Source organism: Schistocerca serialis, chromosome 6 (genome assembly GCF_023864345.2).
Source record: "Schistocerca serialis cubense isolate TAMUIC-IGC-003099 chromosome 6, iqSchSeri2.2, whole genome shotgun sequence".
Classification (NCBI taxonomy): Eukaryota; Metazoa; Arthropoda; class Insecta; order Orthoptera; family Acrididae; genus Schistocerca; species Schistocerca serialis.
This window is the reverse complement of record NC_064643.1, coordinates 304,982,320-305,010,145: the sequence shown is the minus strand read 5'-3', so window position 1 is coordinate 305,010,145 and position 27,826 is coordinate 304,982,320. Positions and strand designations below refer to the sequence as shown.

Here is a 27,826-nt window from a genome sequence, read left to right as displayed (position 1 = left end):
TTACAAATCTGCAATGTCTTTTATTAAAAGCACATAAAATGTGATGAAAATATATTACAATTTGTCATAAATATTTCTGCTGTCTTCAGGAAACAGAGTTTTTGGGAGCTTCTCTAGAAACAGAATTTTGAGATTCACAGCCACTGTCACATATCTGAAGTTCACGAAAGTTCAGTATTTCAGGATTTTCATCCCAAAACTGTTTTCCAATTATATCTATACAAAATGGTAAAACAACTTTGCGAGGTCTTCCACCCTCTTCAACTCTAATCAGCTTCCTGAGCAATACTGTACCCTTACGAAACATTGGAGGTTCATTATTGTAGTTTATACCAAATTCTGAGTAGAGTATCTCATTCTTATCTGCGGTGAGAGTACCACGTAGTCGTTCCTCTGCCTGTATTAAAAAAACAATTGTGATATAATGTGAATACAAATTAACATTTCTGATAACAGTGCAATTATGTGACATAAATATGTAATATACATTTATAAATTATGTTTATAAGCTTATATTTGCCTTTTCCTTTTATAACTTAAACATGTATAATGCTACAGTGGAGTAATATCATAAATAAGCACATAATTTTCCATTATTTGCAACTAGATATAGGCTTTTTTTGTGAAACACCATACGGTCACCTAAAAATAACAAAATACTGAATATGTAATGGTTTTAATTAATTCCATAAAAATGTGAGCAGACCATGTACTCTATGCCAAATATGTCTTACAGTTGTTCTATGACAGTACACCATGGCTACACCTTTTAAGAATCTCCTCTCACATTTAAAATGAAAAAGGTACCATACCTAGCTTTTAGAAATGTTAGTTCTTCTTCAGGAAGGATTGAAGGGCAGGCTGAATGGGAGGGACAAGTCATTCAGACCTCAAGTTGAGAAGGAGCCACCTATCCTCAGAGTCTTTCACGACGGCATACATGAATAAAATGTTCTCGGTTTTCCAGCCACGTCAATTCGAATAAAATGCTTGAGCTTTCGATGGCCATCTCCGCCATCGTCTTCAGGAGTTCACTGACTGCTGGGGCTGTTACGATCTCTCGCTTAAATAGGCATGATGACATCATCATCAGCCAATCAGATCGATCCAATGTGGCGCGCGCGCATAAGTCGACCTGGGCAGCACGTGGCAGCACCAGTGACGTCAGGTGGTGCCAGGGGGAGGCGCCACGTTTGAAACTGCCGTTCCTGCGTCACGCATCTGTCTCTGCTTTCTTTCGATGTCCAATGCCCATCCCCATGCCCTGCTGAGTGTGTATCCCTGGAATCTGCTGAAATTGTTGTTGTTCAAGCGAATCTCGGCCGCTTCCTTCATAACGGAGTCCCAATATGTAGAAGCATGAGCCAACACTTTTGTATTTTTGAACTGTATCTTATGTCCGTTTCCTAGGCAATGCTCCACTATGGCCGATTTGTCAAGCTCCCTTTGTTTTATATGGAGCTTGTGCTCAGTACAATGCTCTGCAACCATGCGAATTGTCTGTCCAACGAACATGCTGCCACATTCACAGGGTACACCATACACAACGGACGCTCGAAGAGCAATGTCGTCCTTAACAGGGCACAACATATCTCGTATCTTGGGGGCGGGCTGGAACACTGGTCTTAGCACATGTTTCTGCAGCAGACGTCCTAACTTATTGCTAGTTGCTCCACAGTATGGCAGGAATACAGTCCGTTTGGCCTCTTCTTCTGATTCAGCAGCTGTCTTTCGTCGGCGGCCCTTGAAAGCGTTTACGATGTCTCTTTTGCTGTATCCATTTTCCCCAAAAACACATTTTAAGTCCTGCAATTCGGACTGTAGGTGGTCGTCGTCAGAGATAATCTTGGCTCTATGAACCAACATGTTCAGGACAGCTTTCTTGTGTACAGGGTGGTGGAAACTATTGGCATTCAAGTACCGATCAGTGTGTGTTGGTTTCCGGTACACTGAGTGACCAAGCTGGCCTCCTGCCTTCTGCTCAACCAAAACATCCAAGAATGGTAGCTTGCCGTGCTTCTCCATCTCGACAGTAAATTTAATGTTGGGATGGACACCATACATATGATCGATGAACTGCTGTAGTGTATCTTCACCATGAGGCCATATCAGGAAGGTGTTATCAACGTATTGTAGAAAGCAAGATGGCCGTAACGTCGCAGTTTGCAGAGCCGCTCCTCAAAGTGCTCCATGAAGAAATTTGCGACTGCTGGAGACAGTGGTGATCCCATGGCTGTGCCATCAGTCATCTCATAATATTTGCTTAAACAACAACAATTTCAACAAAGACCAGGGATACACAATCAGCAGGGCATGGGGATGGGCGTTGGACATAGAAAGAAAGCAGAGACAGATGCGCGACGCAGAAGCGGCAGTTTCAAATGTGACGCCTCCCCCTGGTGCCAACTGATGTCACCGGTGCTGCCACGAGCTCCCGGGTCGACTTATGCACGCACGCCACATTGGATCGATCTGATTGGCTGCTGATGATGTCATCATGCCTATATAAGCGAGAGACCGTAACAGCCCCAGCAGTCAGTGAACTCCTGACGACGATGGCAGAGATGGCCATCGAAAGCTCGAGCATTTTATTCGAATTGACGCGGCTGGAAAAGCAAGAATGTTTTATTCAAGGAGCCACCTGTTGTGAGGACAAAGACAAAAGTTCATGGGAACTAGTAACTTTGTCTATTAGCAAGTTTCTGACATAATTTGTGTCTCCACCTGATTCTGTTCCAGGCCAGTTGCTTCATAGCATAGTACCTTCCACTTTATCCAGCATATTTATTCTTCTCCTCCCTATTTTTTCTGTCCTTGCACTGTACCTTCGATAGTTGATATAATTCCTTTTCCTAGTAGTGTATGTCCCACCTTCCCAGTTTGCTTTTTTCTTGTCTTTCATTAGTTTTAGGAGTTTTGCTTGTTGCTCTAATCTTTCGATTACTCCATTTTTCTTCATTGTATATTCCCATTTCATTTTCTTTATTTTTCTCCAAACTCATAACTGAAGTGCTTTAATTTTGCCCCTTTCTCTCTTCTTCAACAACCAACTTTCAATGTTCATAGTTGCACAGAAAAGCGCTCGACATGAAGCATTGAACCACCCTTTTCCTCAACTCTACCTACAGTGCCACCATGCAAAGTGGCAAATTTCTGGGGATGGCAAAATGTTAACATTTAATAGAAGACTATGAAAGTTTTGCATAAATGAAGAACGTGAGAATAAGTTGGAACTACAAATCATTCATAAAATCTACTTTGTTACTGGAAATTGTCTGCACTATAGTGGAACAGATGACAGTTCAAGAACTGGAGATGGTTACTTTGGGTACATCTTTCAAAATCGGAAAACTTACCAACTCTATTTCTATCATTTGCTTACACAACACTTGAACTGTACCTACATCAGCTTGAAAGCCCCTACAGAAGTGGAACACTTTATAATAAAGAAGTAAAGATAAACGTCAACGTGTGATGGCCTAACATTTCCTACACAGTTCACTCAAACACCTACAGCGGTATCACTGAGAAAGGCATTTTGTAATAAGTGGACAAAGAATAAGTAAAATATGCATTGCCCATCACATGCCATACCCTTCTTTTATTCAGTCACTAAGCATCGCTTACACGAGAGAAGGTACATGGCATCCTTCCCTCATCACTCTGTCTTTCTTGGATCTGCCATCAATATGATTTACATTTCTTCTCGACACACTCCTCTAAATTAATTTTTTTTTCTTTCTCTGCACTTTCTTTTAATCTTTCCCTCATCATCTTTTCTTTCTCTATGATGAAGTCATAATTAATATATGTTAATACTGAAATTACTCAGGAAAAAAAAAAAAACTACCAAACCTTATTTTGGAGCTGAAGCATTGCAACAGTGTAGTAGGAACTGTTTAAGCAGTTTCATTGTATTTCACACTGGTTGCAAGCCAACAACTTTGTTCAGGATTTAACTGTTGCTTTTTGCTACACTAAATGAAAATGCTTTCAAAACTGCTTGTTTTGAGCCATAATTGGCAATTATGCCATGTCGGAAAGCATGCCTTCTCGATACCCAACTTCAACCACTTTTCCTTTATATACTATGGACACACTAAACAGGCATTGGGGCTTTACAAATTTTTCCAGCAAATAAAGCATTTATACGAGGGCTATCCACAAAGTACATTATGTTTTGGAATTAAAAATAAATAAAGTATTGGAATTTTTTTTATTATACACAGATGAAAGCCACACTTAAATACTACTTTTCTACATAGTTGCCATTTAAATTAAGGCACTTATCGTAGTAATGGACGAGCTTGGAAATTCCTTCATCGTAAAATTCGGCCGCCTGCATCTTCAACCACATGGTTACCTCTTCTTGAAGCTGTGCGTCGTCATCAAAACACTGCATAGCCAACCACTTCTTCATTGCTGGGAATAAGTGGAGGTCGCTCGGTGCCAGGTCGGGACTGTACGGCGGATGAGGAAACAACTCCCACTTAAAATATTCGAGAACTTCATGAGTGGCATTTGCCATGTGGGCCCGGGCGTTGTCGTGAATCAGCAAGATCTTTGAGCCCAACTTTCCCCTGCGCTTGTTTTGTATTGCTCTTCTGAGGTTGTGCAGAGTTTGGCAATACCTTTGAGAGTTTATTGTAGTGCCTCTTTCCAGGAAATCCACAAAAATCACACCTTTTCTGTCCCAAAAGAGGTAACCATGTGGTTGAAGGCACAGGCGGCCGAATTTTACGACGAAGGAATTTCCAAGCTCGTCCATCGCTACGATAAGTGCCTTAATTTAAATGGCAACTATGTAGAAAAGTAGTATTTAAGTGTGGCTTTCATCTGTATATAATAAAAAAAAATTCCAATACTTTATTTATTTTTAATTCCAAAATGTAATGTAGTTTGTGGATAGCCCTCGTATGCAAGAAGAATGGAAAAGAAAATTAGGATGTGTTAGGTGCCTATCAGTCAGGCAGTTCTGACATAGTGGTTCATAATGGAAACAAGACTGAAGAAAAATCAAGATACATCCATAGGAATTTTTGACCTGGAAAAAGCATTCGACAATGTAAAATGGTGCAAGATGTTCAAAATTCTGAGAAAAAAGGGGTAAGCTATTGGGAAAGATTGGTAATGTACTATATGTGCAAGAACCAAGAAGAAACAATAATACTGGAAGTGCTCAGATTAAAAAGGGTGTAAGGCAGGGATATAGTCTTTCCCCTACTGTTCAATCTATACATTGAAGAATCAATGACAGAAAGAAAAGAAAAGTTCAAGAGTGGGATTAAAATTCAAAGTGAAAGGATAGCAATGAGAAGACTTGCTGACATCACTGTCCTGAGTGACACCATCTGTTGAATGGAAAGGGCTGTCTAATGAGTACAGAACATGGTCTGAGAGTAAACTGAAGAAAGACTAAAGTAATGAGAAGTAGCAGAAACAAGAACAGCAAGAAACTTAACATCAGAATAGGGGCTCACAAAGTAGAAGAAGCTGAGCAATTCTTCTACCTAGGCAGCCAAATAACCCACGACATACGAGCAAGAAGGACACAAGAAGCAGATTACCACAAGCAAAAAGTACATTCACAGCCAAGAGAAGTCTAGTAGTATCAAACATTGACCTTAATTAAAGAAAGAAATTTCTGAAAATGTATGTTTGGAACGCAGCATTGTATAGTAGTGAAACACTAACTTTGGGGAAAACCAGAAGACAAGAGAATCAAAGCACTTGCAATGTAGTGCTACAGGTGAATGTTGAAAATTATGTGGACTAATAATGTAAGGAATGAGGATGTTCTTCACAGTACCAGCGAGGAAAGGAATATATGGAAAACACTGGCAAGAAGATGGGACAGGTTGTTAGGACATCTGTTAACACATCAGGCAATACTTTCCATGATGCTAGAGGGAACTGTAGATGGTACGGGAACTATCAAAAGTGACATTTGTCTCACCCCTAAATACCAATGTCAATTTTGATAATTCCGTACCTAGCAACAGATGGTAACATTTATCTCTAAACTTTTACATTTGATGGTTAGCCCATTTGTCGATGCATGTCTTCAATTACATTGTGAAGAAGGTTGACTGGGTCTGCAAATGGAAGTAGGGTTGTGTGTGTGTGTGTGTGTGTGTGTGTGTGTGTGTGGGTGGGTGTGTGGGGGGGGGGGGGGGTGGTAGCACTTGATATTTTCGCATGGTGCTGCAAAATGCCTGGACCCAGACATGTTATGGAAAAAACTCAACAGTAATTCACTTCATATCTGGAAGTATGAAGCAGAAAGCTGTCCTCCAGTGTCAACAAACAGGGAAGAGGTCTGAATCTGACTGGAGTCAGGTAAAGTGGAGGTTGCCACTGAACATGGCAGACAACTTAAAACATATTTCTCTTTGTAGATGATGTACATGTTATTGTGAAAGACATGGAATGTAACGTAAATAATGTAGCTAATAGGTAGGTAGTAACATCAGCACATGACTTTCAAAGAACAGATTAACATTTAACGGCACCAAAACACAATGCATACAGTTTCTGATATGGAACTCGTCTAAAAGCAAAATTTTACTGTCCAAGCTGGACAAACAGATAGTGAAGCTGACTATTTTAAATTCTTGGGACTGTGGGCGTGGGCAATTGAAGACTTTCTTGGAAATATCATATTCAAGAACTTTGTGGAAAGAATGATCTCCACTGCCTCCAACAAAAAGGGATGTATAATTTGACTCTATTGCTTTGTATCCTGTTATCTTTTGGGGCAGCTCTGTGCGCTCAGCAAGAATATTCTTAGTTCAGAAAAGGGTGATCAGACTGACCTCCAGTGTCAATTCATGACATCCCTTTATATATGAAGTGTGGCTATAAAAGAACGGGACTACTGCTTTAACACTTTTCGCTTCAAAAACATACATATTCAGTTATTGTCACCCTAAATATCCTCCCCTCCTCTGTCCCTACAACGCTCCTTGCTAATTTTCCATTGACAGAAACAGTGCTGGTGGAAGTCTTCCCACGTGAGCTCCTTGATGAGATGTGCCACTTTTTCTATCACTGCTTCAGTGGCCTGGAATCTTGTTCCTTTTAATGCACATTTCCCATTGGGGAGTAGATAAAAGCCACATGGTGCTAAATCAGGGGAATAAGGTAGGTGGTCTAACACGAGGATGCTTTACTTCACTAGAATCCTTTTAATGCTGTACTTTGCTAGTAACCTCTTCATAGATAATGTGATATGAGCTGGTGCAGTATCTTGATGCAGAACCCATAACTTGTTCTTCCACAGTTTGGGTCTTTTTTTTATTTTCTCTTTGAGTTGAGCAAAAACCTCAAATAGTAAAGCTGATTAATAGTTTGACCTCACGAACCTAGTGCAGATGCACAATTCCACAAATATCGAACAAAACAATCATCATTGCTTTGAATCTTGATTTGCTCATTTGAGCTTTTTTCACTCTCAGTGAAGTTGGGCCCTTTCGATGTATAGATTGGCACTTAGTTCCTGGATCGTAAGTGAAAAACCAAAATTCATCACATGTTCGTCACTCTTTCAAAAAAAAAATTAGGATAATTTTCAATGGTATTCAAAGTATCAATACAAACATTTTCATGAGCTCCTTTTTGTTCAATTGTAAAAATTTTTAGCAACAGTCTCGCATACACTTTTCTCTTGTTAAACTCGTTATATAAAATTTGCCCTACACATTCTTTGTCAATTTGTAGTTTCAGAAATTGATTGAGTACCTAACCAACAATCAGATTGAATCAAATTATCTACTTTTATGATATCTTCATCCATTTTTGATGTTGAGGGGTGTCTTGGGTGAGAGTCTCTTCAATGTCTCTCTGCCACCTTGGAAATGCTAGGCCCACTCTCTTGATGAACAGTCTCTGCCATACACTTCTTTTCATAACATATGCGTTTCAGTAACAGTTTTTTCCAAGGTTCATGACTGTTGCTTTTTTATTACACTCATCTTTTTCCGGCAAAGCAAAATAATGGCTCTTACACAAATGAAGGCCATGGCCACACTGGTTTTCTACAGACATGACATATGCTGCATTGGACTAAGAAGCTTCACACTTCACTGCTATCAGTAGTTCATCTTTGCCACAAGTGTACCTACTCTGTGACATCAGTTCCATTATTTTATAACAACACCTCATATATTCCATCATGGCTTTGTTGTTACTAATACTTCACACATCCTTATGCACCATACAGAAAGTTGTGCAGCATTCAGCGGGTTTCATTTTCACTTTCCAACAGAACTGAAAAAAAATTGAGTGAGAAACCCCAAGTATTTAAATCCAAGTTGATAGGTTCCTTTTTTGTCACACTCCTATTCTGTACAGGAGTTCCTTGCAGTAGTTAACTTTTCTCTGTAATATGTTATTTACTTGTACACGCTCTTACAAGTTTTTTCATGTTTTATTAATTCTTAGTTCATGATGTGGGTTCCTGTTGTCATGTCCTAGTTCATGAACCACGGGCAACGTATGAGTAGCCAAGTAAGTGGTCCTGACAGTCGGGATACCAGTTACTTTGGAATAAGGCTGAGCATCTCGGACATATTCTGAGTCATGGTCACCTCTGTGCTCAGACGGCAAAGACTATTAAATCGACCGGTTAGTCCCTCAACCGTTAGGGGTAAAACTCAATGGGACCCGGGGCAAGTAAGGCTAGCAACCTGCTTCCCTGGTACTTTAAATATGATGCTGGCAACAATCAGAGCAAAATGCCTCGGACCTTTGGAGGTGACGGAGTCCCACCTCTAATTGACAAACCAGGGACTCCTAAGATACGGCTCGGCAAACGAATGGTAACAAGATGGGGAGCTATTTATATCAATGGGGGCTACTCTGGGAAGAAGGTAGAGCTGGCAGAGGCTGCAAGTAAGATGGGGTTGGACGTTTAGCTGTTAGTGACATTCGGGTAAGGGGTGAGAAAGAAGAGGGAGTGGGAGAATACAAGGTCTATCTGTCAGGAGTCAAAGCAGGAATAGCACAATGGGGTGTAGGGCTTTACATCAGGAAAGAAATGGAACCCAGCGTAGTTGCAATAAGGTATGTAAATGAACGACTGATGTGGATAGATTTGACAGTGTCCAGCAAGAAAATTAGGATTGTGTCAGTATATTTGCATTGTGAAGGGACAGATCAAGATAAGATGGATAGTTTTTATGACGCATTCAGTGATGTAGTTGTTAGAGTAAAGGACAAGGACAGTGTTCTGCTCATGGGCGATTTTAATGCTAGGATTGTAAATCGAACAGAAGGGTATGAAAAGGTTATGGGTAAATTTGGAGAGGATATGGAGGCCAACAGGAACGGGAAACAACTCTTGGATTTCTGTGCCAGTATGGGCTTAGTAATCACAAACTCCTTTTTTAAACATAAGAACATTCACCGGTATACTTGGGAAGGCAGGGGAACCAGATCTGTCATTGACTATATAATAACAGATCAGGAATTCAGGAAGGCTGTGAGGGGCAAATGTGTATCCAGGGGATTCTTTGATGACACTGATCACTATTTAATCTGCAGTGAAATTGGTATTGTGAGGCCAAAAGTGCAGGTCAGGTCCATATGTAGGAGGATAAGAGTGGAGAACCTTCAGGATAAGGAAATCAGGCACAAGTACATAACAGTGCTCTCAGAAAGGTACCAGTTAGTTAAATGTAGTCAATTACAGTCATTGGAAAAGGAATGGTCAAGGTACAGGGATACAGTACTAGAAGTGGCTAAAGAATGTCTTGGAACAGTAGTGTGTAAAGGTAGGATGAGGCAAACACCTTGGTGGAATGACACAGTCAAAGCAGCCTGTAAAAGGAAAAAGAAGGCGTATCAAAAATGGCTACATACTAGAACTCAGGTAGACAGAGAAAGTTATGTTGAAGAAAGAAACAAAGCCAAACAGATAATTTCAGCATCTAAGAAGAAATCTTGGGAAGACTTTGGAAACAGGTTGGAGACTTTGGGTCAAGCTGCTGGGAAACCATTCTGGAGTGTAATTAGCAGTCTTCGAAAGGGAGGTAAGAAGGAAATGAGAAGAATTTTCGACAGGTCAGGAAAACTGCTGGTGAATCTGTTGATGCCTTGGGCAGATGGAGGGAATATTTTGAAGAGTTGCTCAATGTAGGTGAAAATACGATCAGTAATGTTTCAGATTTCAATGTACAATGGGATAGGAATGATGATGGAAATAGGATCACATTTGAGGAAGTGGAGAAAATGGTCAATAGATTGCAGTGCAATAAAGTGGCTGGGGTGGATGAAATTAAGTCGGAACTCATCAAATACAGTGGAATGTCAGGTCTTAAATGGCTACACAGGATAATTGAAATGGCGTGGGAGTCGGGACAGGTTCCATCAGACTGGACGAAAGCAGTAATCACACCAATCTTTAAACATGGAAACAGAAAAGATTGTAACAACTACAGAGGTATCTCTTTAATCAGCGTTGTGGGTAAAATCTTCTCAGGTACTGTTGAAAGGAAAGTGCGAGTATTAGTTGAGGACAAATTGGATGAAAATCAGTGTGGGTTTAGGCCTCTTAGAGGTTGTCAGGACCAGATCTTTAGCTTACGGCAAATAATGGAGAAGTGTTACGAGTGGAACAGGGATTTGTATCTATGCTTTATAGATCTAGAAAAAGCATATGACCGGGTTCCTAGGAGGAAGTTATCGTCTGTTCTACGAGATTATGGAATAGGAGGCAAACTTTTGCAAGCAATTAAAGGTCTTTACATAGATAGTCAGGCAGCAGTTAGAATTGACGGTAAATTGAGTTCATGGTTCAGAGTAGTTTCAGGGGTAAGACAAGGCTGCAACCTGTCTCCACTGTTGTTCATATTATTTATGGATCATATGTTGAAAACAATAGACTGGCTGGGTGAGATTAAGATATGTGAACACAAAATAAGCAGTCTCGCATATGCGGATGACTTAGTTGTGATGGCAGATTCGATTGAAAGTTTGCAAAGTAATATTTCAGAGCTAGATCAGAAATGTAAGGACTATGGTATGAAGATTAGCATCTCCAAAACGAAAGTAACGTCAGTGGGAAAGAGATATAAATGGATTGAGTGCCAAATAGGAAGAACAAAGTTAGAACAGGTGGACGGTTTCAAGTACTTAGGATGCATATTCTCACAAGAGGGCAACATAGTGAAAGAAGTGGAAGCAAGGTGTAGCAAAGCTAATGCAGTGAGCGCTCAGCTACGATCTACTCTCTTCTGCAAGAAGGAAGTCAGTACCAAGACTAAGTTATCTGTGCACCGTTCAATATTTCGGCCAACTTTGTTGTATGGGAGCGAAAGCTGGGTGGATTCAGGTTACCTTATCAATAAGGTTGAGGTTACGGATATGAAAGTAGCTAGGATGATTGCAGGTACTAGTAGATGGGAACAATGGCAGGAGGGTGTCCACAAGGAGGAAATCAAAGAAAAACTGGGAATGAACTCTATAGATGTAGCAGTCAGGGCAAACAGGCTTAGATGGTGTGGTCATGTTACATGCATGGGAGAAGCAAGGTTACCTAAGAGACTCATGGGTTCAGCATTAGAGGGTAGGAGGAGTCCGGGTAGACCAAGGAGAAGGCACCTGGATTTGGTTAAGAATGATTTTGAAGTAATAGGCTTAACATCAGAAGATGCAGCAATGTTAGCACTGAATAGGGGATCATGGAGGAATTTTATAAGGGGGACTATGCTCCAGACTGAGCGCTGAAAGGCATAATCAGTCTTAAATGATGACGATTAATTCTTTTATTTAGAAATTTTCTATTCAACATTTTGTAAACAATGTACTGACTTGTTCCATAACCAAATAGCTGAGGTCTGTATGGTCCCACAAAAACTGATACATAAATAAATAAATGAACTGGCCTTCTCTCTCCAAATCTTCTATACCAACACACTCTTATTTAACCACTACTCCCTCACTTTTTGAGTACCCCTTCTCAACTGTTGATTTAGTCTTTTGTGTATTCTCATCTCCTTTGTTTTTATATTTTCTTCTTCCTTCCATTTTCTGCATCATCTCCATTCTTATCTAAGGTATATTTACTCTTTTTCCTGGGAAGTATTATTACTTTTCATCTCATTCTTTCTATGTTCCATGTGTTTACTTGTATGCTTTCTTCACTTGTTTCAATGTTGTGCTATCATGAGGAACATGTGATCGCTACTAACACCAGTTCGCAGTAGCCTGTCAAGAGTTTTTCACTGCATTCTTGTATCTATTAGCCAGTCAACTATAATCTATTTAGTATCTAGTTCTATCTCCTGCCAAGACCCATGTACAGTGCCGTCTTTAGTGGTATGCACACCATTTATCAGTGATGAACATTTCCTTTTCAGACAAAATTCAAGTGACCTTTCTTTTCTCTCATTTCATCTTGCCAATCCATATTTTCTCAACAGAGCTTCAATATGTTCATACACTTGCTGTATTACTAAAACATCATCATAAGAGGATGTTGGCATGTACACCTGGACTATTAATATATCTTTCTGTGAGCACTGAGTCTACTTTCCCCATATATAACTCTTTTTTACTCAAGCTGTTACCTCATTTTATACTATAATGCCAACCCCACTGCTATCTTTTTCTCTCCCTGAATGATAGATTCTGACACCATCATTCACCTTGCCTTTCCCATCTTCACTTAAGCCTATCACATAGATTTTATTTATCTGCATTTCTCTCTTCAGGTTTTTCAGTTTCCCTGGTTATGGTACAATCCGAACATTCCAGGTCCCAATATGGAGTACTTTTTCTCCTGGATTGATTCTTCTTTTGCTGTTTCACCTGGAGTTCCAATTGGGAAGCTATATTACATCTATAATGTTTTCTTTTTTTCTTTCTTTCTTAAGGCCACATTTTATAAGGAATCCTTAATGCGTGTTTTCCATTGCCTTCTGCACCCTAATGCACTTGACCAGGTCACACCTTTTCATCCACCTTTCAGAGTGATTTCTGAAAGGTGATTTCTCATCCCAAGCACAACAGAGTGCACTGAATCTCCACTGTCCCAAGACACTGTTGGCATTTGGTTGCACCTGAGTGGTGGAAAGATCTAAATGAACTGTTTCGTGTAATCAGTACTCAGGTCCCTTGTGTCATCCTATAGAGCCTGCTCAGCAATTGGATACTGTGTGTCCCTAGTCCCCAAGGTGGACAGTTCTTGTGTGTAGATTCATAAACTATGCCAGTTTGGTGGTGGTCATACCTATAAAAAGACCATGATGTGAATATGTATTGGTTGGTAAACAGTAAACGTAATTTGATATATTGCTCTGCCTACATCAAAACCAGAGCAAAGTGGTAAATTGTTCTCCAAAATAATCTTACATCTGATGACTTTGTAGACTTAATCTCTGATCTACATCTACATCCATACTCCACAAGGCACCTGACGGTGTGTGGCGGAGGCTACCTTGAGTACCTCTATCAGTTCTCCCTTCTATTTCAGTCTTGTATTGTTCGTGGGAAGAAAGACTGTCGGTATGCCTCTGTGTGGGCTCTAATCTCTCTGATTTTATCCTCATGGTCTCTTCACGAGATATACGTAGGAGGGAGCAATATACTGCCTGACTCCTCAGTGAAGGGATGTTCTCGAAACTTCAACAAAAGCCCAAACCAAGCTACTGAGCATCTCTCTTGCAGAGAGTTCCACTGGAGTTTATCTATCATCTCCATAATGCTTTTGCTATTGCTAAATGATCCTGTAACAGAGTGCGCTGCTCTCTGTTGGATCTTCTCTATCTCTTCTATCAACCCTTTCTGGTACGGATCCCACACCGATGAGCAGTATTCAAGCAGTGGGCGAACAAGGGTACTGTAACCTACTTCCTTTGTTTTCGGATTGCATTTCCTTAGGATTCTTCCAATGAATCTCAGTCTGGCATCTGCTTTACCCATAATTTTATATGGTCATTCCATTTTAAATCACTCCTAATGCCTACCCCCCCCCCCTGCTTCCAGTTGCTGACCTGCTATATTGTAGCTAAATGATAAAGGATCTATCTTTCTATGTATTCGCAGCACATTACACTCATCTACATTGAGATTCAATTGCCATTCCCTGCACCATGCGTCAATTCGTTGCAGATCTTCCTGCATTTCAGTACAATTTTCCGTTGTTACGACCTCTCGATATACTACAGCATCATCTGCAAAAAGTCTCAGTGAACTTCTGATGTTATCCACAAGGTCATTTATATATATTGTGAATGGCAACAGTCCTACGACACTCCCCTGCGGCACACCTGAAATCACTCTTACTTCGGAAGACTTCTCTCCATTGGGAATGACATGCTGCGTTCTGTTATCTAGGAACTCTTCAATCCAATCACACAATTGGTCTGATAGTCCATATGCTCCGATAACAATGCCTCTTCCCTGCCACTTTTTCCCCAGTTGTAAAGTTAATCATTTGCCCTATTACTTTTTTTATTTTCATCTCCCACCCCTTCTCTAGTCCTCATTTTATTTGCTCTCATCTCTTTTCCTACTTTCCTTTGAGTTGTTAACCATACTTTTCATTTAACTTCAAATTTCTCTTTTTCTTAATCCATCTTTGAGGAAGGAACTAACAATACTGAAAGTTAAATATATTCTTTTTCTCTGTTTCTTTAATTAGGAATTTTGCCTGCTGAAGCTACAAACTAGCTGTTAATTTCGTCTCCTTGTAATGTTACAGCTGTTCCAAGTGTTCCTTTTGATACGCAGGCATCAGGTATATATCTGTTCATTTGTAAACATATTTTCAGCACACTGCAAATTATCCTTATTGACCTAATTCTCCTTCTTGCAATTAATATCTCTCTTTTACTCTCACTTTTAAAGCACAAAAGTGCAATGTTTATCCATTTATTCCAGGGGGCTCTTATGATCATAATGAGAAATTACCTTATCAATTTCTACACTTCAGATTTCTTCTTGTAAATCGCTTCCAGTCCGTGCAACATTTAATTAATCCAGTGATGACTTTCATTTACGTTTGCTCAAAGACACTTAGCAGAGTTTCTGATCAGTAGGAGGATTACAACTGTTTCTAATATTGATTTTATATTGCTTATAAAATGAAACTTCCTGGTAGATTAAAACTGTGTGCCGGTCTGAGACTCGAACTCGAGACCTTTGCCTTTCACGGGCAAGTGCTCTACCAACGGAGCTACCCAAGCACGACTCACGACCTGTCCTCACAGCTTCAATTCTGCCAGTACCCCATCTCCTACCTCCCGAACTTCACTGAAGGTCTTCTGCGAGCTTGCAAACATATGTAAACATAGGCTGTGGCTAAGTCATGTCTCCGCAATATCCTTTCAGGGGTGCTAGTTCTGCAAGGTTTGCAGAAGAGCTTCTGTGAAGTTTGGGAGGTAGGAGATGAGGTACTGGCAGAACTGAAGCTGTGAGGATGGGTCGTGCTTGGGTAGCTCAGTTGGCAGAGCACTTGCCCGCGAAAGGCAAAGGTCTCTAGTTTGAGTCTCGGTCCGGCACACAGTTTTAATCTGCCAGGAAGTTTCATATTCGCGTACACTCCACTGCAGAGTGGAAATCTCATTCTGCTTATAACATATTACATTAACCCTCAAAGTTTTATTTATTTTACTATCAAGAAAATTACACATAATATCTACACTTGGCCACTGCAAACCTCCAGCTTAGCTGACAGTTCTAACTAATAATTTGTGTGTGGTGAGTAGTAATCTGTCATTTCCATTGTGTAATAATTAATGTTATTGTCTTGGACACAAGCATTAGAGGGATGGAGGGGGGGGGGGGGGGGGCATTGTCAAATTAAGTTGTTCAGCTGCGTTGGGTATAAAATCAACAATATGTTTCTTTTACATGTCTTCAGAAGTGTGTGTGTGTGTGTGTGTGTGTGTGTGTGTGTGTGTGTTTCTATATATATAAAAAAATAACGCACAAAAGAATGAAGGGCAGTTGACAGTGTTTCATTCCAACATCTCCTTTCCTACTAGATTTTCAAAATGCAGTCTGAGAATGAAATGTCTTCAAAACAGAGTGAGGCTGGAAAGTGAACATTTCAAATATTCACCAGCCCTTACACTGATGAGCCAAAACATTGTGACCACCTTCTTAAAGGTGTATTGGTCCACTTTTGGAATGCAGTACTGTAACAATTCTATGTGGCATGGATTCGACAAGTCCTTGGTAGGTTTCCGGAGGTATGTGGCACCAAATATTTACACACTGGTCACACAATTCTCATAACTTAGAGGCTGCTGGTTTGTGCATATGATAGTGTTACAGATGTGTTCCATAGCATTCTGATTATGCAAATTTTTGCTCACAATGTCACCATGTGGTATTCAGTGTGGCAACTGCTATAATCTTTTGGCCTATCAGGGTATAAGATTCTGCAGGCAACTATTGTCAGTTATTAAAAGCATGGTTGTTATTGTCAATGATGATAAGAGTCCAAAATCTTCCACATTTCAAGTGACAACGTCGTACAGATCTCATCTGAGTCATTATAGGTACTAAGTAGTTAATGCTGCAGTAAGCAAGCTGTGAAGTGGGCCTCACTGTAATTCCAGCACAACCATTCATCTGTTCTTATTACTACAACTGAAATATTGTGACAATGGAAACAACTATCCTCATAAAACTGCACGAAGCTGATGGTTGCACATGGGCACACTTACAAGCCCAGTCAACTGCACTACAGGCTGTTCAAAATTGCTTTAGGACTGACAACTACCACAGAAGCCCTAAGGTGGAAGCCCACGCAGGATGCACAGCATGCATTCCAACAATTCCAAGAGACCTGTAGCTGCAGCAACCACCTGAAGTTGCCAAAGCTCCACAGCCGCCGCCACCACAACAATTCCCACTTGCACTTCAGTGTCAGGCAGCTTGCTGTACTGTGTGTTATTTTCATTTTTACAATTGCAGGAGTTAGAAAGCTGGAAAAACATCAAAGTTTGAAACCAACAGGAAAAACCATGTAAAGGTAAGCAGATAACCAACAGAAGTTGATTTGCTGGGATGCAATTTGTCATCACATTTACAATTATTATCGCAGAAAGGAACATCTGACACTCAGCAGGTTAAGGCAGCACATCTGTTAGAAGCCAGCTGCATATAATTATTCCTAGTTTTGCACAATCTAGGATTTCACTACAGACATAAGCCGTTGATGGTGATACTGATTTTTAAGGCAAATAAGTGAATATTGGCAAAGTGGTGCGGATTTAAGAAACATGGGTTAGTTCTGGTCATACTGTCAAGCAGAATTAGACAGACAACACGACTAAAGGAAAAATGACAATGCCAACTGGCAATGGGGTAGGGGCAGACTTATTCTTCTTCATGCAGGCACCTTCCACAATTTTCTCTCAAATGGTCTGCTACTTTTTAAATCAAAGATGACATTACATTTACAAACCTGGGCAAACTATCAACAACTGTTCAAGATAACACACCTTACATTCAGATGTTTTCAAGGCACCTACAATCACAAAGCAAAAGGAGGACATGATTGATTGGTTCCAGCATCGTAACATCATTGTAAATGATAAATAGAAATGTAGAGCTTATGGAACTAAATCACAGTTCCCCATATATGAAATTGACAAGCTGGCAAAAGCATATGGGCTTACCATTGTTACACTACCACCTAACCACTACCATTTCAACCCAAAACAATTAATACGAGCCCAAATGAAAGGTTACATTTCTTCAACTGAAGCTCTCACAAAAGCTGTTATGAATGTCAAATGCAAGAAATCCAGCAAACATGCACTGAGGATCATGGAAAAAAGCATTGCGGAATGAAGCTGGTTTGGAAAAGCGACTGTGACACTTCAAACAAGTGCCTTAACAATGAGACTGATGTCAGTGGAGTTTTTCAATTGCCACAATAAAAATGGAGCGCATGCAGATTCAGCTGCATGCTGAAGTACTCATTTGACAATGGTAAATTATATTTTTGTAAAATTTGATGCCGTAATAAGGTTGTTATCAGCAACTAACTCCAAATGAAGTGCATCCTAGGAATTTAATATCTACCACACAAAATAAATATCACTGTTTGCAATACAGTTGCTGCAATACAAAAACACTGCTTTTTGTATCGCTTTTGTTCTGTCCCACATACCAGTTAAGTCTATTTAAGTAAAATTTTCTCAACAAACAAACAAACAAGTATAGATCTTATTCTTTTTTGTGTTATAAATGAGTGAGTGGCTCTGAAAACTTAATAATTATAAACTTAGTTATCTGTTTCTTGTAATGAAACCATATAGGTGGCCACTTAGCATTTGACACACAAGCAGACCATTGTGCATCACATTTATCTGAAATCATCTTGTGTTAAAAAAAGTAACTGATCCTGTTTGGAACAGATGAAAATGTGATTTATTCTTAAGATATCATTCACATAATTTGTTGACCTAACTTCAATAACGATAAAGTTACCCGCAAGCTGAAAGTTGGGTAATGTCAATACAAAACAATTTTCAGTATAATGTCTTATTAATTTGCTGATGCAAATAAATCTAAAATGAAAACCGTGCACATCTTTTAAAAACACACTGACACCAATTCCATATTTGTACATTGAATAATTTGCCCATTTGAGTGATTTGAATGAAATTAAGATCATGGGCATGGTCAGTGGGGGACATTGCAACTCTGCTCAGTGCCCCCCCCCCCCCTCCCCACACGGTCCAGCCAAACTGTCAAAGTTATTCAGAACCGACTATAGCTTTTCCACTTCCTTACATCTCTCCTCTCTTACCAATGGATTATGGCAGCAGAGAAGCAAGATGTGTGGAAGAAGAAGAAGAAGGAGGAGGAGGAGGAGGAGGAGGTGGAGGAGGAGGAGGAGGAGGTGGAGGTGGTGGTGGTTGAGAAGTATCAGGTGGTGAAAGAAAGGAGACAAATAGTGTTCAGCAACTACAACCAGGCAGTTGTGTTTCCAGTTTCTAATATTTTGGCAGTATCATTCCTTCATAAACAACTAGTAAACTTTTATCCACAAAACACTGTACAGCACTTGCAGCAATGTTCACAGGTGACACATCTGCTCTCATATGCAGTCTCTTTGATCAGATAAGAAATGCCTGTGACAGGAATACAATAAGAAATGGTGAGTAGTAGAACTGCACAGGTTTACATTTGTCTGATTCACAGCACACATTTAGAATTACAAGTGGCATGGTGATTTGATGGGATATTGTGTAGGTGACAAAATATCAGTTTGGAATGTGAAGATAGAACTTTGAGTCTGTTGTCTTTCATTAAGGCATAATATTGGTGAATGATGTGGCTTGTTATGCCTCGGTGATAAGGGCTGTATTGTTCAGAAACTGATTTGCAGTGGCATCATGTTTATTTCAATTATGATAAAAAATTGCATTGGAATTATATTTAAGAACTAGTTGGGCATGGTATTATCCATCTGTATGGCCTTTGTAAAGGTTATCAATGCATGCCCATTTTGTCCTACAGATTTAAGTATGATCACAGAGTTTCTGACAAGGAACATAAAACAATTGTCAAAAGGGTGGTATTGTTGGTCTTTAGTGAGTTTGATGCTGACATGTTTTTACAGTCATCAGAGAGAAGAAGCTCAACATCTATAAAAGCTGAGAAGGACCAGTTGAAGTACATTTAGGAATGGTACTGAGAATCTGGAAGAGTACCACGAGTCTACACCAGAAAGATATTTAGTTAAATAGAGATAATCCTTGTGTATGTTTATGGCAGATATGAGAAACAGTTTACAGATTTGGTTTCGAAGAAGAATTTTTCAGTCAGAATGTGACTGGCCAAGCAGATAAGTGAGCAGTTAACGTTCTGCATGAGGAGACATTGAGAAAAGTATTCTTTCAGGATAGCAATGTCATGAGGAATTTTTATGATCGGGGCATAGTACCTACAGTGATGAGTGAGAAGACTAGTGATAATGTGGCCAGAGATTGTGGAAATGTAATGAAGAAATCCATTAGTGTCTTGGGTATGTCGAAGGAGACTACAGCGATTGATTGGAGATGGTGGGTCAACAAAGGTAGAGGATGTCTCTGTGCTAGTTCTGTAACCAGCCACGATAGGGTTGATGTTGGGCTTGGGGAGATTTGGGCACAATGAAGAGGAAAAGGGGGTGGAGGGGGAGGAGTTCCTAATGTGAGGAGGGTGACTGATACAAGTGACTAGTTTTGGAAGGAATCTAATTTGCTGATGAGTTCTTTGAGGTCCACACTAAAGTTCTAGAATGGGATCAAAGTGGTAATGGTTATAAGAGGAGGTACTGGAAAAACAGTAGAGACTCCCACCACATAATTACTGATCTTCACAACTACACTAAAAGACTCCTTTTGAAATACCTGACTGATATGGTTGGAATTGGGCTGGGTTGTTTGGGGGAAGAGACCAAGCAGTGAGGTCATCAGTCTCATTGGATTAGGGAAGGATGGGGAAGGAAGTCGGCCACACCCATTCAAAGGAACCATCGCAGCATTTGCTTGGAGCGATTTAGGGAAATCGCGGAAAACCTCAATCAGGATGGCCGGATGCGGGATTGAACCGTCGTCCTAACTAATGTGAATCCAGTGTGCTAACCACTGCACCACCTTGCTCAGTCTGGTTGGAATTGTGTTATATGCAATGCGGCAACAAAAGCAGAGGGCATCTCTATGGTAGCCTTGTAACCAATCATAACAGTAAACTAGGCCGCAAAACCTGTTTGTTCAAAATCTGTGATGTTAGACTCACCAGGAAAAAAAAGGACTTGGAGGAGGAAGGTGAAACTAGGACATAAACGAGAAATTCCTGAAGGTTATCAGGGATTGAGACAGAAGTTGGACCTAAATTTGACAAGGCTCCATATATGGTTAATGCTGGTTGTGGTCATTAGGGTAGGCAGGCAAAAACATAAGGACTAGTCAAATGAAAATGAGAGTAATCTCTGTTTATCCCACTGTCCGATGCAACGATCGATACCTTCACGTAAAAATGTTTGAAGTTGCCTATGGAACCATAATTGTACCCAGGCGTGCACCTCTTCATCAAAAGCAAATTTACAGCCATGAATGTCTTTCTTCAGGACTTAAAAAACATGGAAATCAAATGAGGGAGAGGTCATAACTGTATGGAGGATGTGTACGAGTTTCCAGTGAAACTTCTGCAGCATAGTCAAAACCACATTGGCAACATGTGGACGAGCCCTGAGGTTGCCAACGTTGTTTCGACTATGCTGTAGCTCTCCCCATGTGATTTCCACAATTTTGAAGCTGTGAAGATAGGCATTCATGGCCATCAATTTTCTTTGGCTGAAGAGTTGTATACTTGAATACAGTCCTGGTTCTATGGGGAACTGCAAAAAATTTTCCATGAATGCACTGGCAATCTTGTCTTACATTGGGATGAATGTATTAACAGTTATGGTCATTACTTAATACTTCCATTGTCTGGAACATTTTAAGGAACTCTGGTACTCTACAAGTTTGGCACGATTAAGCCTAGATTCACAGCTGAAGAACCATCTTCTTGCAAGAGGTGATACTTCAGTGAGAGTAAGTTTCTTGAAGAATACAATGCTGATAGTGTTGGAGTCTGTAGAGGCTATTCAAAAGCAGTGTGATTAATGGGACATAAAGGAAGTTTGTATGGATGCGTAGCTTATCAGTAAAGTAAGCCTAAGAGCTATAACAGGTTAACTGAGACAGTGGTCTGTATATGGATTGGAATAATTGATTCCTTAGTATGTACTAACACTCTTGAGAGAGAAAGCCGAAGTACAATTAAGTCTACAATTAGATGGCGTAATTATTTTCATGAAACACTTTAGGAAATGAAAATGACTTCAATAGCTACTTCAGTACCAGTATCACATGGATTTCCTTATACGCTGGGCTATTTCACTGAACTGCAATTGTGGAATATCTTCGTCTATAAAATTGTCATTTCCACAACACCCCTGAAGTAAAGCTCAGCATGTCTCCATCCTGGGCTGACCACTTTTCACTCCTGCCCACACTCATTCTTCATTTTACATACGTTTCATCCATCATAACTTTGGACTCTCAACCCATTCCTCCATTCAGTAGTCAGCCCATTCCTCCATTCAGTAGTCAGTTTTCCTAATCATTTGCAGCATGAATTGACATTCTGCCACTGTCACTATGAGCAATTTGCCTCCTCCTTATCCTCCTCCCAATAATTCCTTTTACCTTATCCACCTCCTTCCCATCCGCCGCCCTCCCCTCCTTGCCTCCCACATAGTCCCTTAATTCCTGCAGCCACTCATCAACCCTCTATCAGAGCAACCACTCATTAAATGCCCAGTGCGTGCATATTTATGTCATACTAGTTCCGCAGTTTGTGTCACAGAGCCTGACTTACACACATTTTCATTACTAACAGCTAGTTCCCTTCAAATTCCTTGGTTTATTATGTACCGTAAGGAAGTCACACTAAAAAATGAAACTTACTTTCATTATCTGGAGACTGACACAAGAAGGCTATCAAAGGAGCAGAACTACTAAACTCGCCCTTTGAAAGAAAGTCAAGTTACTGTTCTAGTAACAGTCCTATCCACTGCATTTTTTGAAACAGAGTGGATCTGGTTGAAATTAAACTGCATGGAAAAACTGATATACTAAAGCAAATGGAAAATATATTTTCACATTTTTATTTTCACAAACATGAAAATGTCTCATCCAACACAACAAAATGTCACCCTGTGTACAAATCAGTCAGGAAAACTATCACATATAACTTTCCAACAAACTTTATAGTCGTAATGTGCCCCCTTTAGTCTGCCTCTCATGAAATGAGATATGTGGCTGTAATATTACGGCCATGTAAGAAATACAGCTGAGAATCAGTCCCACACAACAGCACTCAGGGCATACAGATTCTTATGGCTAGATAATACAATTTTACAAACCTGAAGGGAGCTGACAATGAGGTATAAAAATCTTTTATAAAGAATTGCAAAAAGGTGGGAATTTAAGGAGATGGGACCTGGATAAACTGAAAGAACCAGAGATTGTACAGAGTTTCAGGGAGAGCATAAGGGAACAATTGACAAGAATGGGGGAAAGAAATACTAACACGAATTCTTTACAGACGAATGGAAAAACTGGTAGAAGCCGACTTCGGGGAAGATCAGTTTGGATTCCGTAAAAATATCGGAACACGTGAGGCAATACTGACCCTACGACTTATCTTAGAAGCCAGATTAAGGAGAGGCAAACCTACGTTCCTAGCATTCGTAGACTTAGAGAAAGCTTTTGACAATGTTGACTCGAATACTCTCTTTCAAATTCTGAAGGTGGCAGGGGTAAAATACAGGGAGCGAAAGGCTATTTACAATTTGTACAGAAACCAGATGGCAGTTATAAAGAGTCGAGGGGCATGAAAGGGAAGCAGTGGTTGGGAAGGGAGTGAGACAGGGTTGTAGCCTATACCCGATGTTATTAAATCTGTATATTAAGCAAGCAGTGAAGGAAACAAAAGAAAAATTCAGAGTAGGTATTAAAATCCATGGAGAAGAAATAAAAACTATGAGGTTCGCCGATGACATTGTAATTCTGTCAGAGACAGCACAGGACTTAGAAGAGCAGTTGAATGGAATGGATAGTGTCTTGAAAGGAGGATATAAGATGAACATCAACAAAAGCAAAACGAGGATAATGGAATGCAGTCGAATTAAGTCGGGTGATGCTGAGGGAATTAGATTAGGAAATGAGACACTTAAAGTAGTAAAGGAGTTTTGCTATTTGGAGAGCAAAATAACCGATGATGGTCGCAGTAGAGAGGATATAAAATGTAGACTGGCAATGCCAAGGAAAACATTTCTGAAGAAGAGAAATTTGTTAACATCGAGTATAGGTTTAAGTGTCAGGAAGTTGTTTCTGAAAGTATTTGTTTGGAGTGTAGCCATGTATGGAAGTGAAACATGGATGATAAATAGTGTGGACAAGAAGAGAAGAGAATAGAAGCTTTCGAAATGTGGTGCTACAGAAGAATGCTGAAGATTAGATGGGTAGATCACATAACTAATGAGTAAGTATTGAATAGGGTTGGGGAGAAGAGAAGTTTGTGGCACAACTTGACTAGAAGAAGGGATCGGTTGGTAGGACATGTTCTGAGGCATCAAGGGATTACCAGTTTAGTATTGGAGAGCAGCGTGGAGGGTAAAAATCGTAGAGGGAGACCAAGAGATGAATACACTAAGCAGATTCAGAAGGATGTAGGTTGCACTAGGTACTGGGAGATGAAGAAGCTTGCACAGGATAGAGTAGCATGGAGAGCTGCATCAAACCAGTCTCAGGACTGAAGACCACAACAACAACAACAACAACAACAAAGAATGGAGGAAAGGAAGTAATGCAAGGATAACTTCTCATTTTAGTTTTTATGTCTCATTAAAGACTTCTGAATGGATCTTTCTATATCTTAATCAGGTATGTGTCAGACATGAAGACAAAATTATAGGGTTACGCACTCACTCAAAAGGGATGGTTCACATTCAGTTTATTTGTGAACAATATTATATGGGATAGAAATGGTCATAGTAAGGATGATCATCGGAAGCGTCACAGCTACATAGTGGGGAGTTGACTCTAAAGTACCAGTCCACACATACAGAGGGCTTACCAGATCAGTTCTCGGTTATAGAAGTGCCACTTATTGTGATGGGATTTGAGTATGGATATCACCTACCACAAAAACAGCAGCTGGTACTTCCTGAAGTTGGCTATATTAACCTCTTGTGAACCACAGAGAAAGCACTGTTAATGAGATGCCAGAATTTCTGAATAGAATTGCTTCAAACTCCTTGCAGACATTTATGAACAGACCAAGGAAGCCTGGAGAGGATCAACTAGGATTTGCCATATTTTGTCCTTTGTACAGTTCTGAGACATAATAGCTTCTTCCATACAAACAGCACAAGCTGTCTCAGTGAGGGAGGTCCTCTGGTATGGAATAGTTGAATGGCCATAACATTATGCCAAAAGAAGAAATGTAGCGAGAAGTAGTCCCATGCAACAATACACTTACGGCACACAGGTTATTATGGCTAGATAATATGTTGTGTACTACCTCTTCTTGTTAAGTCACTGTTTTGAAAGAGCTAAAACACTCAAGATTAATAATTAAGTATTCCCATTTGCTGTACAACTTATTTTTCCTACTAGAAGTAAGTGTTGCATTGTATTGGACTCGCACTGAGGAGGAGCAGGGTTCATACCCCTGTCACTCCATTAAGATTTGTTTTCTGTAATTCCTTTAAATCACTTTGAAGGCAAATCCAGACATTACTATACTGATACAGATCCAATTTCTGAAGGGCCTTTTTCAATCCAGTTTCTTGTACACACACACACACACACACACACACACACACACACACAAATTTTCATAACACAGAAGAGAAACACAAGACAATGATAGATCCTAAGCTACACAACCCAAATTTAATTTATACTGTTCTCTGGGACTACAATTTGTATTCTTCCCCTCTCTCTAGTCCCACAGCATTTCTCTTATTAAAGCAATGGCCTTCAAATGGACAGCACATCCAACCGACTTAAAGATTATTGTTGAATAATAACTGATGACTAGCACTGTGGTAAGACATCTCCAACTCTTCCTGCATGGGCAAACGATTCAGCATCATTTTGTCAACAGCCCTTTGCACATTTACATATCTGGGATAGCAAGGATTATAAACATTTCCATTTAACGTATTTTTATCCTACTTTTTCAGCCAGCTGGAAAAGAAAAATTATCTTTGTCTAATACACTGTTTAATGGTCCCAGCCTCCGTGTACAGCTTTCTGCAGACAACTGGTAGACTGCAAGACCTTGCACAGTGATACTTCCTGCAAGACTAATGGACCACCATTGACTAACAACTATTTCAGCCACAACACATATCTACTCTAATTCCTTTTGACAACAGTGGCATGATCTACAGATTAAGAACTCTGAGTATCAGATGTGATCCCATGAACCATAAAGAACTGCTACTTGTATTTCCAAATCCAGTAATAGGACATGTTTGACTTCTTCAGTGATATGTAAGAACTAACTTAGGCCTCCAACCAGAATACTTTTTTATCAAACTTTTCTGCTGTAAAAAATATTAACATGATTTACATTTGTATACACAATTATTCAGAAAAACTGATATACAGGGTGTGGGGAGAAAGTTCTTCCTTCCAATAAATATAAATTTTTATACCTCTTGTAATCACAGTGAAAGCAGAAAAACAACATGGCATTCACGGTAGTCAATGTAGCTCACAATATTGACAATACAATGCTGTTCTCTAAGTCAAGGAAGAACAGGACTGATAGCAAAAAAGGATTTTTTTGTGGTAATTGATGAACAGTTTAGTTCCCTGAAAGTTTATTCTTTTAAGAATCTAACCATCATACCGGTGTAAGAGAATAATATAATTTAACACAAACCATGTGTGGACCCAAAAGACAACACTGATTGCATTTATTAATGCTTAGAGATGGATAAATAAATAAGCCAAAGTGTACCTTGGCACTTTTAAGGTACAAAAAGCATAATCAGGGGTGAAAGTCATGTTGAGCTCCAGGTGGGGGAGATAATCACATTACACTTAACAATTCATGAGCTGCTCATCCATACCTTGAAGGCTTAAGGAATAACCTCTCTGGATTGATAACTCAACATCTAATAAATACACTGCACAATCACCTCAATCCTACACTTTATGTTTATCTATCAAATATTTGGCACCATTAGACAAAGGAGTAATGAAATGGTTAAGTAACACAACACTTCATGGATCACAAGTCAGGATATAATTAATTCCTGATAATCTAGTAACACAGCAATTACTGCAAAGGGCTTGTACGAAGATCTACGGCCAATAAAATAATTTCAAAGGATTGACAAATGATTCTAAAATAGATCATATTTCTACAACAAGTGGACAAAGGAAATCAACGCCTATGTAAGGCTTGTACAACAGTAAAAATACATTTTCAGATTCAAACAACTTTTAACGTTAAGTACCTCTGTATTAGTCATCCCCTTTTTTAATACGAGTGACCAGAAAGCAGTGTTGTACAGGTTATTCACATGAACATCTGCCTGTCTCCAGCTCAAATAATCTTTAAGATTATCGTCGGACGGATACAGCACAACCCGTGCGTCGAATGAAGGTGGGTACTGTAATGGAACTGAACCAAAACATTTTCCCCAATTGTAAACAAATGCCGACGAAAATAAACTGTTTACGATGCTCATAAGCTTTGAAGATCTGCGGTTGAACAATGTGGTGTCTTTCCTAAAGACAAAGCTGTACTCATCACTTTGTCCATAAGCTATACATATTTCTTTCCACTGATTCATTACATAAGTTGCCGCTTCAGTCATAAGATTAAGTCCTCGAACATCGTTAGGTTTTTCGTAACCATGAGCATCCGTAAACCTGTGAAAATCTTTCCCATCAATTCTAACCACTATCCAGCAGTTCGGCAGACAACTGTCATTCGCTTCAAATTTTTTTACATACTCGAATCTACTTTTCGCCATGACCGATAAGCACCGTTTCACAAGTATTTCTTGACGTACACGTGAAAATCCACGATAACAGCCTACACAGCTTTGCAGGCAATGTACTTGCGCATGCAACATCCTCCTGTCACACATTCAAACATAATTTCTTTGCTCTTTCATGCTCCATTATAAACAATTACATTGGTGGAACGGCAAATTCCAATAATATGTGTTTAAGAGAACCCACGTGGGTTAACAGACTCCATGTATGTTTACGATAACATGTCACCACTAACTACA

The 27,826-nt window shown here is 39.7% G+C and overlaps 1 protein-coding gene across 1 annotated transcript; it reads right to left on the bottom strand.

Moving 5' to 3' along the window:
* LOC126484518 (probable tRNA(His) guanylyltransferase) lies at nt 1–27,826 on the bottom strand. The gene is made up of 2 exons (XM_050108065.1): nt 27,041–27,826; nt 1–397 (listed from the first exon to the last, which is right to left on the bottom strand). The coding sequence occupies exons 1-2, from the start codon at nt 27,677–27,679 to the stop codon at nt 86–88; spliced, it is 951 nt and encodes a 316-aa protein (XP_049964022.1). The 5' UTR covers nt 27,680–27,826; the 3' UTR covers nt 1–85.